This window comes from Hemiscyllium ocellatum, chromosome 29, assembly GCF_020745735.1.
Source record: "Hemiscyllium ocellatum isolate sHemOce1 chromosome 29, sHemOce1.pat.X.cur, whole genome shotgun sequence".
In the NCBI taxonomy this organism is placed as follows: Eukaryota; Metazoa; Chordata; class Chondrichthyes; order Orectolobiformes; family Hemiscylliidae; genus Hemiscyllium; species Hemiscyllium ocellatum.
In genome coordinates, this window is record NC_083429.1 from 15,970,541 (window position 1) to 15,986,361 (window position 15,821).

At 42.0% G+C, this 15,821-nt stretch overlaps 1 protein-coding gene across 4 annotated transcripts in view; it reads left to right on the forward strand.

The window, feature by feature from the left end:
- nfrkb (nuclear factor related to kappaB binding protein) overlaps window positions 1-15,821 on the forward strand; it is a 157,234-nt gene that overhangs the window by 111,918 nt on the left and 29,495 nt on the right. For all 4 annotated transcript variants that reach the window (XM_060846928.1, XM_060846930.1, XM_060846929.1 and 1 more), the window contains exons 22-23: window positions 280-477; window positions 6,605-7,324. In XM_060846928.1, the coding sequence (XP_060702911.1) occupies window positions 280-477; window positions 6,605-7,324 (918 nt within the window). The remainder of the gene's footprint in view (window positions 1-279; window positions 478-6,604; window positions 7,325-15,821) is intronic.

Sequence of the window (15,821 nt, forward strand, 5' to 3'; positions counted from 1 at the left end):
GAACAATTTGTTGGATGTTACTATATATGGTTTCATTTTATTTCTAACACATGACAATGTCTTTGGGGAGAATATACCACGAGAACAGAGGAACAGCTACAGCATTACCATGTCTTATAGTGATCTTATTATTCATAACAGGACTGAATGGGCTGCTTCAGATTGGAATAGTGTTGGAGGTGGCAGTGTGTCTAGAGTGTGGCATATTTAAACCGTCCAAGTAGTTGTGAATTTTACAAATGCGAGATGGGTTTTCTGATTCTGTAATAATTCTTGCAGTCTATTCTGACGGTGCCGGTGAAGGCTCAGTCTGGTGCCAGTACTGTCCACATCCAGCAGGGCTCTGCAAAAACCAATCTGACAATGGCTGGAATCAGCGCTGCTTCCAAAACCGTGTCCAGCACATTGAACAGTACCACATCCAGCTCCCCCAGCATCATCATACAGAGTGTAGCTGGACAAAGCATCATGAGACAGGTAGGTACAGGAACAGCAAACCTTTGCTCGGATTGGAGGGAGGAAGGGTGGGGGGGGCACATTGTTGGGGATATTGTTTTCTGGTGACATTACTGGCCATTACATTTTCCTTCTTTTATTGTGAATCCTGTATTACAGACTGGAGCTTTAGCGTACCAGAGTTTTTAATGTTCCCTTTTCTGATATCTTCAGTAACCAGGTCTTCGCTCCCATCAGCTGAATCAGTTACTATTGCATACACTTGGAGAGTTTGAATATTACTAAGCTAAAGAAGGTTCAGAAGAGATTTACCAGGATATTGCCTGGAATAGAGGATTTGTGTTATAAGGAGAGCGTGGATAAGCTGGGACTTTTTTCATGGGAGCGTGGGAGGTTGACTGGTGACCTTAGAGGTTTATAAAATCATGAAGAGTATAGATAAGATGAATGACATTTTCTTAGGGTTGCCTTTTCCAAGGGTTGGAGATTTCAAGATTAGGGGTTACGTTTTAAGATGAGGGGAGAAAGATTTTAAAAAGACGTGAGGGGTAGTTTTTATTTAAAAGAAAACGATTCGTAAATGTAATGAACTTCTAGAGAAAGTGGTTGATGTGGGTACAGTTACAGCGTTTAGAAGTATTTTGATTAATACATGATTAAAAATGTTTGGAGGGATATTGGCCAAGCACAGGCAGTGGGTCTAGTTTACTTTGGGTCTCTGGTCGGCTTGGACTGGTTGGACCGAAGGGTCTGTTTCCAGAGAGGAATTCAGAAACCTGGATAATTGGGGCGCATTCTGGGGTAGGTGGGACTTCTACAAACAAGATGGTCGACACCTGAACCGGTGGTGTACCAATATCCTGGGGGGATTTTTCCTAATGCTCTTCGAGAGGGTAATTCAGCGGGGGCTGGGAACCTGAATTGTAGCTCCAGTGTACAGGAGTTGAGAGTAGTGAAGTCATGAATAAGGTTGCAGAAAGGCGGGTTGAATACTTCAACACCAGGAGCATCTGGAATAAGATGGGTGAACTTACAGCATAGGTAGGTACCTGGGACTTGGATGTGATAGCCATTTCGGAGGTATTGCTAGAGCAGGGGCGGGAATGGTTGTTGCAGGTTCTGAGGATTAGATGTTTCAGTAAAAACAGAGAAGGTGGTAAAAGAGGGGGAGGTGTGGCATTGTTAATCAACGGGTGGCAGGAAGGACGTTTGATGAGGTCTCGACTACTGAGGTAGTATGGGCTGAGGTTAGATACAGGAAAGGAGAGGTGACCCTGTTGGGAGTTTTCTACAGGGCTCTGAAAAATTCCAGAGATATACAGGAAGGGATTGCAAAGATGTTTCTGGATAGGAGTGAAAGTAACACAGTTTTGTTATGGAGGAGTTTAACTTTCGTAACATTGACTAGAAATAATGTAGTGCGAGTACCTTAGGTCAGTTTTTGTCCAATGTGTGCAGGAGGCTTTCCTGACACAGTATGTAGATAGGCCAACAAGTGGTGAGACCATATTGGATTTGGGACAATGAACTGGGCCAGATTTTAGATTTGGAGGTAGGTGAGCACTTTGATGATAGTGAACACAATCTGTTAAGTTTGCTTTAGCAATGTAAAGGGATAGATATATATCGTAGGGCAAAAGTTATAGCTGGGAGTAAGGCAATTGAGGTATAATGAGGCAAGATTTAGGATGCAGAGGATAGAAAAGGAATCTGTAGGGGATGGGCACAATTGAAATGTGGAGCTTGTTCAAGGAACACTACTGCGTTCCTCAATAAGTATGTACCTGTCAGGGAGGAAGTGGCCAAGCAAGGGAACTGTCATTTAGGAAAGAAGTTGAATCTCTGTTCAAGGGGAATAAGGAGGCTGATGTAAAGATGAGATGGGAAGGCTCGGTTAGGCCCTTGAGTGTTACAAGTTAGCGACGAAGGACCTAAATAGAGAGTTAAAAAGAGCCAGGAGGGGACATGAGAAGTCTTTGGCAGGTAGAATCAAGGAAACCCTAAAGCTTTCTATAGCTATATCAGGAATAAAAGAATGATGAGAGTAAGATTAGGACCTGTCAAGGACAGTAGTGGGAAGTTGTGCGTGGAGTCAGACGAGATAGGAGAGGAACTAAATGTATTTTTTTTATCAGTATTCATACTGAGAAAAGACAATGTTGTCGAGGCGAATACTGGGATACAGGCTATTAGTCAATACAGGATAGAGGTTCATAAGGAGGAGATATTAGCAATTCTGGAAAATGTGAAAATAGATAAGTCTCCTGGGCCAGATGGGATTTATTCCAGGATTCTCTGGGAAGCCAGGGAGGAGATTGAAGAGCTTTTGGCTTTGATCTTTTTGTCATAATTGTCGACAGGAATAATGCCAGAAGATTGCACATATTGTTCCCTTGTTCATTTTTAGACAATCCTGTTAATTATAGACCAATGACACCTACTTCGGTTATGGGTAAAGTGTGGGGAAGGATTATAAGAGATAAGATTTACAATCATCTAGAGTGGAATAATTTGATTAGGGATAGTCAACACCGATTTGTGAAGTGTAGGTTGTGCCTCACAAACTTTGTTGAGTTCTTTGAGAAGGTGACCAAACAGGAGGATGAGGTTAAAGCGGTTGATGTGGTATGTATGGATTTCAGTAAGGTGTTTGAGAAGGTTCCTCACGGTAGGCTATTGCAGAAAATACAGAGGCATAGGACTGAAGATGATTTAGTAGTTTGGATCAGAAATTGACTAGCTGAAAGAAGATTTATGGTGGTAGTTGATGGGAAATGTTCATCCTAGAGATCAATAAATGGAGTTTAATGCAGAAAAATGTGAAGTGATTCGCTTTGGAAGGAGTAACTGGAATACAGAGTACTGGGCTAATGGTAAGATTCTTGATAGTGTAGATGAGCACTGAGATCTCGGTGTCTGTGTGCATAGATCTCTGAAAGTTACCACCCAGGTTAATAGGATTGTTAAGTAGGCATACAGTGTAGAAAATAAACATTACAGCACAGTACAGGCCCTTTGGCCCTTGATATTGCACTGACCTGTGGAACCAATTTGAAGTCCATCTAACCTTCACTATTCCATTTTCATCCATATCTTTATCCAATCACCATTTAAATGTTCTTAAAGTTGGCGAATCTACTACTGTTGCAGGCAGTGCCTTCCATGTCCCTACTATTCTGAGTAAAGAAACTATCTCTGACATCTGTCCTATATCTGTCACCCCTCAACTTAAAACTATGCCCCCTTGTGCTAGCCATCACCATCCAAGGAAAAAGACATACACCCTGTGATCATCTTATATGTCTCAATTATGTCACCTCTCAACCTCCTTCTCTATAACGAAAACTGTCTCAAGTCCCTCAACCTTTTCTCATAAGGCCTTCCCTTCATACCAGACAACATCCGAGTAAATCTCTCTGAACCCTTGCTAAAGCTTCCATATCCTGCCCATAATGCAGTGACCAGAACTGTATGCAATACTCCAAGTGCAGCCGCACCAGAGTTTTGTGCTGCTGCAACATGACCTCATGGCTACAAAACTCAATCCCTCTACCAATAAAAGCTAACACATCGTATGCCTTCTTAACAACCCTACCAATCTGAGTGGCAACTTTCAGGGATCCTTGTACATGGACATCGAGATCTCTGCTCATCTACACTGCCAAGAATCTTACCATTACTCTTCATTCCCATTGCTTCTTCCAAACTGAATCGCCTCACACTTTTCCACGTTAAACTCCATTTGCCACCCCTCAGCCCAGCTCTACAGCTTATCTATGTCCCGCTGCAACCAACAATGTCCTTCGACATTATCCACAACTCCACCGACCTTTGTGTCCTGCAAATTTGCTAACCCATCCTTCTACTCCCTCATCCAGGTCATTTATAAAAATAGCAGTGGCCCCAAAATGAATCCTTGTGGTACACCACTAATAACTAAACTCCAGGATGAACATTTCCCATCAACTACCATCCTCTGTCGTCTTTTTCAGCTTGGCAATTTCTGATCCAAACCGCTAAAACACCCACAATCCCATGTCTCCGTATTTTGTGCAATAGCCTACTTTGGGGAACCTTATCAAACACCTTTACTGAAGTCCATATACACCACATCAACCGCTTTACCCTCATCCACCTGTTTGGTCACCTTCTCAAAGAACTCAACCAGGTTTGTGAGGCACAACTTACCCTTCACAAAACCATGTTGACTATCCATTATCACCATACTCATTTCTATATGATTATAAATCCTATCTCTTATAACCTTTTCCAACACTTTAGCCTCAACCGAAGTAAGGCTCACTGGTCTATAATTACCAGGGTTGTCTCTGTTCTCCTTCTTGAACAAGGGGACAACATTTGCTATCCTCCAGTCTTCTGGCATTATTCCTGTAGACAATGACGACATAAAGATCAAAGCCAAAGGCTCTGCAATCTTCTTCCGAGCTTCCCAGAGAATCCTAGGATAAATCCAATCTGGCCCACGGAGTGTATCTATTTTCATACTTCCAGAATTGCTAACAGCTCCCCCTTATGAACCTCAATCCCGTCTAGTCTGGTAGCTTGTATTCTCCTTGACAACATTGTCTTTATCCAGTGTAAGTACTGATGAAAAATATTCATTTCATATTTCCCCCATTTCCTCGGACTCCATGCACAACTTCCCACTATACTGTCCTTGATAGGCCCTAATCTTACTCCAGTCATTCTTTTATTTCTGACATAGCTATTGAAAGCTTTATAGTTTTCATTGAACCTATCTGACAGCAACTTCTAATGTCCCCTCCTGGCTCTGAGCTGTCTCTTTAGGTCTTTCCTGGTTAACTTGCAACTCTCAAGCACCCTCACTGAGTCTTCACGTCTCATCCTAACATGAGTCTCATTCTTCCTCTTGACAAGAGATTCAACTTGTTTAGTAAACCAGGGCTCCCTCACTTGACCACTTCCTCCCTTCTTGACAGGTTCATACTTATCAAGGACATGCAGTAGCTGTTCCTTGAGTATGCCCCACATTTCAATTCTGCCCATCCCCTGCACTTTACTTCCTCATCCTATGTATCCTAAATCTTGCCTAATTGCATCATAATTGCCTTTCCCCCAGCTATAATTCTTGCCCTGCCTATTCCTTTCTGTCACTAAAGAAAACACAACCAAATTGTGGTCACTATCACCAAAGTGTTCACCTAACTCCAAATCTAAAGCTTTGGAAAGGGTGCAGGGAAGATTTACCAGAATGTTGCCTGGTGTGAAGGGAAGGTCTAACGAGAAAAGGCTGAGGGACCTGAGGCTGTTTTTGTTAGCGAAGAAGGTTCAGAGGTGACTTAGTTGAGACATGCAAGGTGATCAGAGAATTAAGTAGGGTGGACATCTTTTTCCTCAGATGGTGGTGGCTAGCATGGGGGACATTGCTTTAAATTGAGGGGTGATGGATATAGGACAGATGTCAGAGGTAGGTTCTTTACTCAGAGAGTTGTAAGGGCGTGGAACTCACTGTCTGAAGCAGTAGTAGACTCGCCAACTTTAAGGGCATTTAAATGGTCATTGGATAAATATATGGATGATGATGGAATAGTGTAGGTTAGATGGGCTTCAGATTGGATCACAGATCAGCAGAACATCAAGGCCCAAAGGGCCTGTACTGCTCTGTAATGTTCTATGCAGTACGATATTCTAAGTTGTGTTTTATTGGAAAACTTGTTTGCATCTTAACCCTCTGGTTTTCCAGTTACATAACCTTCTGTTCAAAGAGCGCCTCAACCCAACCCTGATACAATACTGGTCCCATTGCCAGTGGGATACAGTGGAGGGCACACTCGGCTGCAATTCTGGTTAGCGGTTTAAATCACTCAAGTTCCCCATTTGAGACTGGGCATGTGATGACTGAAATTCATTCTCCTTATTTGGTATCTCCATGCCACCTTCTGGAGCTTTACATCACCTGGTAAATTGCTACTGATAACATTGTCAAACGTGTCTTGAAAAATAGCTGAATTGTGATCTTAGCATCAGATTTCAAATTAGCAGTCTGAATTTTACCAGGTTTCTGGCAGGGCTAAGGTCCCCATTTATAAGACTAACTCTGCTTATTAAAGCTGAGAGTTGGGAATAAATGCCCTTAGTAATTGATTCGAGACTATTTTTTGTCTAGGTTGCTATTGCAGGCCAACTTGGGGTGAAGACACAGTCCAGTACTGGAATCCCACTTACAGCAACAAACATCCGGACTAAGGGCAAAGATGTTCTGCGATTAGCTCCTTCCTCTATCACCACTGACTCCAAGGGCCAGACAGTGCTTCGAATCACACAGGATATGATGGCTACACTGACCAAAGCACCAGTTACTACCGTGAAACTCACCCCAGACTTGCTGGCAGGTAAAGGCATTTCAGCCACTCTACACGTCACTCCTGCCATGCAGTCAACTGACTCCATGGTGAAGGCATCTACCAGCACCACCTCTTCCACCACGTCCACAGTGGTCAAGGTTACACCAGACTTAAAAGTAACTGAGGCAAGCAGCACAGCCATCCGACTGATGCCTGCACTGGCTGTAACAGTGGCTGACCAGAAGGCGAAGGTTAGTGCTCCTCTGTCTTCAACAGATACCAAACCGGCAGCTACCATCAGACTAATGCCTGGACTGGGTGTCATTCCCAAATCAGGACAGGCCATTGCTGTGGCAACGTCCAGCAAACTGTTCACTGCTGCTGGTACAATGACTTCAGCTGCAGTAACTCTGGCAACAGCAGGATCAAAGGCAATCACTAAAGTAACACCAACAGCTGGACTGCCAATCTCTATAGGAACGGGCACTGCCACAGTGAGGCAGGTTCCTGTCAGTGCAACCATGGTGTCCACAACACAGGCGGTAAGTTCAAACTATGGACCCGTTCATCCTTGGCAATTACATCTCTGCCCACAGGAAGTATTTCAGGAGGCTCAACAGCAGTGACCCATAACCATGGTAGCATGTGTTTTCCATGACATGGCTCTGTCTCATTCACCCCTCTGTACTCTCTTTCCTACATTTGGGTTATCAAATGGAAATGTTTTAAAACTCATACCTTGTTTGCAAATTTTCTTTGTTCTTTTCCCTCCCTATCTTTGTTACTTCATCTCCCTCAAAGACCTTTTGAGATATCAAACCTCCTCCAATTTTGACCTCTGAGACATAATCAATCTGAATCACTGCACCATTGGAGGGCATGCCCGAACCTCAAGAATTTACCTTTTTGAATTTTGAATTTACTTATTTGACTTAAATTTAGCCTATCAGTCTTATTATTGTGTGACTCAGTGTTCAATTTTATTTGAAAAGACTTCTATGAAACTTCTTGAGATATTTTCCTGTGGTAAATGGTGGTATATAAATGAAATTGTTACAATGTGTATGCCATTGTCACATTTTGCACTTGGTCTAGCTAAAACAAAGTGTTTAAAGTGCCATAGCACCTCAAATGCAGCATTCCCAAAGTACAAAAATGTTTCTTGGATCTTGTTTCTTGGTGTGTCACAAGTGTTGTATTTGGGGCTAAGGTACTGGATCATATAACCAGGAAGAAAGAAGTAGACTTTGCCTCATTTAAATCTTCTGCACATCTAGCCTGTCAAAAATGTGGTAATTTTGTACACCAGCTGCCCAGTGCAGGGATATATTCTGACTTTGGATCATTGGGCAGTGGTGAAAGTGGTTGAGAGTTTGGGTAAAATGGTTAGGGGTATTCAGGGTTTTGGGGCACAGTGGTGGGAGGTGTTGGGAATACAAGGCACAATTCTTCAGACATTATTCAGTGCCCAGATGCTGGACTCTCCAACCTGTAATTTCAATCTTATTTCTGGACCCTAATAAAGATCCTTTATTTCAAGTTGAAATCCTCCATCACTAGTGTCAGTTCCATTGATTTCTCAATAGTATTGGCCAAGATCTGACAAATAAGAATTCCTCCCATTCCTTCCTCAGCTTCCTGACATATCAAAAATATTTAATTCTGTTAGTGGTTCTGACCTGTTTAAATCCAGCTCAGGTACTAGGGATAATGCCTGTGGACTATTACCTGAATACAGAATGACATATCTACATTGGTATCCTGTCATTAGCCTCACTGCTGCCTGTTTCTTTAATAAATCTCAATGTATGCTTTGGAATGTTTTGCATTTCTTTCAATGTTCTCTTTAAAAATACTATGATACCCAATCCAATTATCTCAGCTCATTTCTTTTGAGACTTGAATGTTTCGATTGGACTCATTCTATGTCACACTGTGACCCTGATCTGAGATTCCTGTTGCCACAATACCTCAGACTCAGGCCTGCAGCTGCATCGTCTGGCTCATGTTCCTTGACCAGATATTGTCAGTAGCAATCCAGTATAGTGTTCTGGGTCATGCGTTTGGTATATGCTTCCTCTTTAGCCTCCATCACCAGTTCTTCTATTTTATTTAATGACATTTAATAAAGTACCCAAACCTATTAACTAAAATCGAAATGAATGGAATTCAGAGCAAACTATTAAAGTGATTAGGGAATTGGTTGAGCAACAATAGGGATATTGATCAGGTAGTTGAATCAGAAGGATGTGGTGTTACACTAAGAGCTATGTTCAGAACTAGAGGGCATAGGTTTAGGGTGAGAGGGGAAAGATATAAAAGAGACCTTAAGGAGCAACTTTTTCACTCAGAGGGTGGTACGCGTATGGAATGAGCTGCCAGAGGATTGGTGGAGGCTGATATAATTGCAACATTTAAGAGGTATTTGGAAGCGTATACGAATAGGAAGGGTTTGGAGGGATTTAGACCGGGTGCTGGCGGATGGGGCTAGATTGGGTTGGGATATCTGGTCGGCATGGACGAGTTGGACTGAAGGGTCTGTTTCCATGCTGTACATCTCTATGATTCTAAGTTATTAAGAATAAGCAATAAATCTCCAAGTCTCTGCATAATCATTACATTTTCAGCACTGCCATTACTTTCAGTGTAGGTGCGTGCATTTTTTCGATTTCAGTATTTTGTGTTGAGCTGTTGTGGTAGTGTCCTTACCTGTGGATGAGGAGGCCTGATTTCAAATCCCACCTGCTCCAGAGGTTTGTCATAACAGGGTCACTAGAAAATATCTTCTAACACATGCTGTTGTCCGCTCACCTGCGCATAGCTGCATGCAGAATTGTCCAATTACACTTGGTTGCAAGGAAGGTAAAAACAGTTTATTTCAGTCATCCTGTTGATCAGTTGAGCAAACAGGTCATCAAGTCATTGAGACCTACAGCACAGATAAAGGCCCTTAAGCCCATCAAGTCTGTGCCAGTCAAAAACAACCACATAAATACTCTCATCCTATTGTTTTAGATTAGATTACTTACAGTGTGGAAACAGGCCCAACAAGTCCACGCCGATCCTCCGAAGTGCAACCCACCCAGACACATTCCCCTACATTTACCCCTTTGCCTAACCCTACGGGCAATTTAGCATGGCCAATTCACCTGACCTGCACATTTTTGGACTGTGGGAGGAACCGGAGCACCCAGAGGAACGGGGAGAATGTGCAAACTCCACACAGTCAGTTGCCTGAGGCGGGAATTGAACCCGGGTCTCTGGCGCTGTGAGGCAGCAGTGCTAACCACTGTGCCACCATGCTGCCCACAATTTCTTAAATTGAATTGAGGATAGAATTTCTGTGAGAGACCTTTCGATATCCTGTCATAATGCAGGGATGTTTTGACTTACTGCTTTGTCACAGTCTCAAACTTGTGTTTTAAATGCAGGAAAGGTTTTCACCATGTTATGTGATTAATTGTCTGTAAATTAATGCTTTTAAGATATTTTTATTAGAAATTTAACATTTTTGCAAGTTTATAAAAATAAACAAAACTCTGAAATACAAACATTGATGTACAATTAAATCAAATATGCAATAGTCAAAATTTAACAAAGGAAAAGAAAAACAAAAACCAAAATAAAATAAAATAAAACCAAAACTCAACATTCTATTAATCTAACCTATAACTAACCAGAGTGTACACTTAAGTCTCTTACATGCTCGGAATGTATTAACATCAAATGTAATAAAACCCATATTCGTGCGGGATTCCTCTCCCAAGGGGCCCCGGAGCAGCCAGGTTTGTAGTCCTCACTAAATAAAGGCCCTTGTTAGGATGGCCGAAATATCTGCATTTATGTAATTCAAAAAGGGCTGCCATATTTTATAAAATAATTCAGTCTTTCGGTGCACCATATTTGTAAGGAAGTCAAGGGGAATACATTCCATAATTAATCTGTGCCAATTTGAAAGTCCAGGGGGGCCCTCAGCCACCCAGTTCATTAAAATATTTTTCCTTGCACAGAAAGAGAGAATAGAAAATAGTCTCTTCCCGTGCATATCCAGGGAGGAAAAGTTCGAAAAGCCCAAAAGGAGAGATACAGGGTCCACTCTAATTTCCGTTCCTAAAATATCTGTCAGGGTACTTGCTACTTTAGTCCAATATCTACGGATCTTATGACAAGTCCATAGGCAATGTACCAGAGTGCCCACCTCTATTTTGCATTTGGGACACATTGGAGATGCTCCTGCCTTAAATTTTGCCAATCGAGCCGGTGCTATATGGACCCTATGAAGTATCTTCAGCTGGATAGCCTGGGTTCTGTTACAGATAGTAATTCTTCTAGCATTTTCCCAAATATCATTCCACGTTTCTATAGATATTTCTAGTCCCAAATCCTGATCCCATGTTTTAAGCAGATTGTCCATATCTCCCGACACTTCATCATGTAGTAAATGATAAATAGTACTAACGGAGGATACCCACACTGGTCGTAGGACATTACATTCTCTATCTGATTTATAAAGACTATCTATTAACATAGTCTTCTTCTGTATATAATCTCGAATTTGGAAGTATCGAAAGAGGTCTCCATTGGGTAACCCAAATTTCTGACGCAGCTGTTCAAAGGACATCAGGACCCCATCTTTAAATAGGTCCCCTAAACATGAGATACCCCTGGATCTCCAGAGTTTAAAAGTGGCATCTGTAAACCCCAGTTGGAATCCCCATGCCCCTACTATCGGTGCATGGGGGGATATTTTATGTAAATTACCCTCATTTTGCCGCATTATATTCCAGGCCTTAATTGTGTTTAGTATTATGGGGTTTTTACAGTGATCTGTAATGATTTTCCTCTTGTCTGAAAATAAGAGGTTAGTAAGTGGGTATTTTACTTGGGAGGCCTCGATGTCCAGCCAGATTGATTGTGGATCAGACAAGACCCAGTCAGCTATGTAGCTTAATAGGGAACTTAACTGATATTTTCTAAAGTCTGGGAAATCCAGTCCTCCCTTTGCCTGTGGAAGCTGTAGCTTCTTCAGCTTAATAAGGGGCCGTCTATGATTCCAAATAAAGGAACCCAGCCAGCCATATAATTTACGTAGGGCTATCCTCGGCAGCATCACCGGGAGCATTCTCATAGGATATAGGAGACGGGGCAGAACATTCATTTTAATTAGTGCTATTCTACCCAACCAGGAAATTGGAAGGTCTCCCCATCGCTGGAGGTCCTGCCTTATCCTTTCCAGTAATTGCACAAAATTAGCCCTATACAACTGACCAAATACTGGAGTAATAAAAATACCTAAATATAAGAAGCCCTCCAGGGACCAACGAAAGGGAAAGAGGGATCCGTCCACTAAGTGGGGTGTCATAACCAGGCCACCCATTGGCATAGCCTCCGATTTTGAAAAATTAATTTTATAGCCTGAGAATGCACTAAATGTATTAATAACTTGAATTAGACGAGGTACTGACATCAGAGGATTATTGAGGAATAAAAGAACATCATCTGCATAAAGGGTAATTTTGTGTTTACCTGTACCAATCCTCAGGGCCGTTATATTAGGATCAGTCCGTATAGCTTCTGCTAGTGGTTCAATTATTAGCGTAAATAACAATGGCGAGAGAGGACATCCTTGACGGCAGCCCCTACCCACACTGAAGCTATCCGATCTTAATCCATTGGTAATAACAACTGCTTTGGGATCACTATACAATGTTGAGACCCATTTGGTAAACACCTGTCCAATGCCAAACCTTTCCAATGTGTAAAACAAATATGACCATTCAACCCTATCGAATGCCTTTTCCGTGTCTAATGAAATTACTACTCCTGCTATCTTTCCCTGATGGCAGGCTTGGATCATATTCAAGACTCTTCTAATATTATTGGATGATCTACGGCCTTTAATAAATCCCGTCTGATCCTCCTTTATAACATATGGCAGTATCCTTTCTAGTCTCAGTGCTAACATTTTAGAGAGGATTTTAAAATCTACATTTAGCAAGGATATTGGTCTATAAGATGTACAGTCTTCTGGATCTTTTCCTTTTTTGAGGATAAGAGAGATATTTGCCTCTTTCAGCGAAGGCGGGAGACAGCCCTGACTATATGCAAAGTTATACATGTCCATAAGTGGATCAGCCAATATTTCTGTAAATTCTTTATAGAATTCAGCTTGAAAACCATCTGGACCCGGTGCCTTTCCGCTCTGGAGTTGCCTAATTGCATCAAGTATTTCTTGGACTGTTAGAGGAGCATTTAGGACCGATACCTGTTCCGGAGTTAGACCCGGGAAGGTCAAATTTTTAAAAAATGACTGCATCCTCCTAGTCCTATCTTCACAATCCTGCGATTTATATAACTCAGAATAAAATTCTCTAAAGATCGCATTAATCTTTTTATGATCATGAGTCAGAGTACCTGTACTTCCCTTGATAGTCATAATAGTCTGAGCGTCCTTCTTTTTCTTTGCAAGAAATGCTAAGTATCTACCCGGTTTGTCGCCATATTCATATAACCTTTGTTTTGCAAATAATATTTCCCTCTTAGCCGTTTGAGTAAGCGTAGTGTTTAGAGCTGTCCTAAGAGCCGTAATCCTTTGCAATTTTATAATAGAAGGTCTATCAGCGTATGCTGTTTCAGCTGCTTTTAAGCGAGCTTCGAGCAGACGCTGTTGCTCTCCCTTCAGTTTCTTCTGGGTCGCTGAGTAGGAGATGATCAAACCTCGTGCATAAGCTTTGATGGTCTCCCACATCATTGATGGATTGCTAGCCGTACCTGAATTAATTTCTAAAAAAGTTTTAAATTCTTGGGAGAAGTACTTTACAAATTTACTATCTTTTATCAGGAAGGGGTCCATACGCCAATGCCGAGCGGATGTCCCATTGTTCCTTGCCTTAGTTTCCATATATACAGCGGCGTGGTCGGAAATCGCTATAGTACCTATTTTACAGGATAATATAGAATTTTTAAAAATCGATGGGGCAAAAAACATATCAATTCTTGTATGACATTTATGTGGATTAGAGTAGAAAGAAAAATCTCTACCCTGTGGATGAAGACATCTCCATACATCTACCAATCCTAATTCTTTATTCAGATCCGCCAATTGTCTCGATCTGGGAGATACTCCGGCAGCAATCTTGGGAATCCTATCTATTTCCGGATCCATAATACAATTAAAGTCTCCCCCTATAATTGTATGACGGGCACCAAAGGCCATCAATTTTGAAAAAGCTTCCATTATAAATTTAGAGGGGTGTGCCGGGGGGGGCAGTACAAATTTAGAATCCCATATTCCTCTCCATTTATGAGGGCTTTAATCAAAATATATCGTCCAAATTCATCTTTTATCTGATTTAGAATTTTGAAAGGGAAATTCTTCCGAACAAGAATAACAACTCCCCTACTTTTTGAGCTAAAAGAAGAGAAAAAGGCCTGATCAAATCCGCCCTGCCGTAATTTTAAATGTTCTTTATCCGACAGGTGTGTCTCCTGTAGGAGAGCTATATCAACTCTTTTTTTAAGATTTGATAATATTTTCTTCCTTTTGACTGGCGAATTACTCCCCTTGACATTCCAGGTGCACCACTTAACCGACTGATCAGCCATAATCATCTGGACAGATCCGAGACCCCCTGGGAGGGGAACCCCTATCTAGAACATCCCAAGCTTGAAGCATATAAAATTTACAAAAATAAAGGCTCTCTATTACACTCACAACAATATAATAAAAAACTATTTCTAAATAAAAAGTACCTAAATGGAGATTTTCCCCCTTGTTCCCAGGGAGCGTTACTTCCTTTCCAAAAGTCCATCTTATCCTCTCTCAACCAATGCCCCACCCTTGACCCAGGTGCTCCTCAATAAAATGAGGAGGATTCAAATATAATACAAAGCTAGAGTTAACAGTGAGCACCCTACCCCCGCCCACACCAACACCTGGATATATTTGAGAATGTCAATACCGTATATAAATATATAACTATAAAATTACAATCTCAACAAGTAATAATTAGATATAATAATACAAAATAATAGGGGAAAAACAACCCCGCTCCTAAAGACAGAGGTAAAATAGAATAATGTAACCACCTCCCCCCACCAACATTAACCAATCGCCCCAACATATATATACATACATACATACCCACATATATACATAAAGTAATAAAGGAAAACAAAGCAAGTGGGGGGGGGGGGAGAAAATCAAATCCCTCTCCCCGCCCCCCATGATAATATTAAGCACTGAGTTTAAAAAAAGGAGAGAAGAAAAAAAGGGGGGAATATAGACCAAAGTGGGGGGAAAGGCAAACCAGCATCCACAATCTCTTACAGTTTATTTAAGAGAGTCCAAGAATTCCTTAGCCTTCTCTGGTTATATATGGATCCTTCGTGGTTAAAACGTAGTGTCGCTGGATAGCGTAAGGAGTACTGAGTATTTAAGTCCCTTAAACGCTTCTTCACCTCATCGAATGCCTTATATTGACGATTATCGAGGTCGTCAATATGATTTTCTAAGGCCCGGACTCACTGCTGGAGAGTCCGGACCTGATCCGTGGCTGATTGAGCTGCCATCTCCGAGGTCGCGGCCTTTAACTCCGCCCCTCCGACTCGGCGCTCCAGTTCCTGTATGTCTTGGTTGTGCTTCTGCAGCGCGGCCGAGAGTGATTCCCAGCGATGTCGGGACTCCTCGATGAAGGCATCGATCTTCGCGTCCAGCTTGGTAATCATCTCTACAAAGCTTGTTACCGTCGGTAAGTCCCCCGGGGCTGCTGTGGACGCCTCTGCTGCAGCTGAAGAGGGAGAGGGTGGGGGAGGGGGTCCTGCTTGTTGAGAGCTGCGGGCTCCCTTCCCTTTGGTCATTTTTCACTAAATATTAGACTATTTAAATATAATACTAAGCAACTATTTAAATTTAACAGCTATTATGAATGATTTGGTGAGTGTGGTGGGGGTGGGTGACCCACTTTACCCAAGTCTTGGGAAGAGCACTATAGACTCAGACTTGCTGGGTCGCCGCCATCTTGGATCCCCCCCAAATTA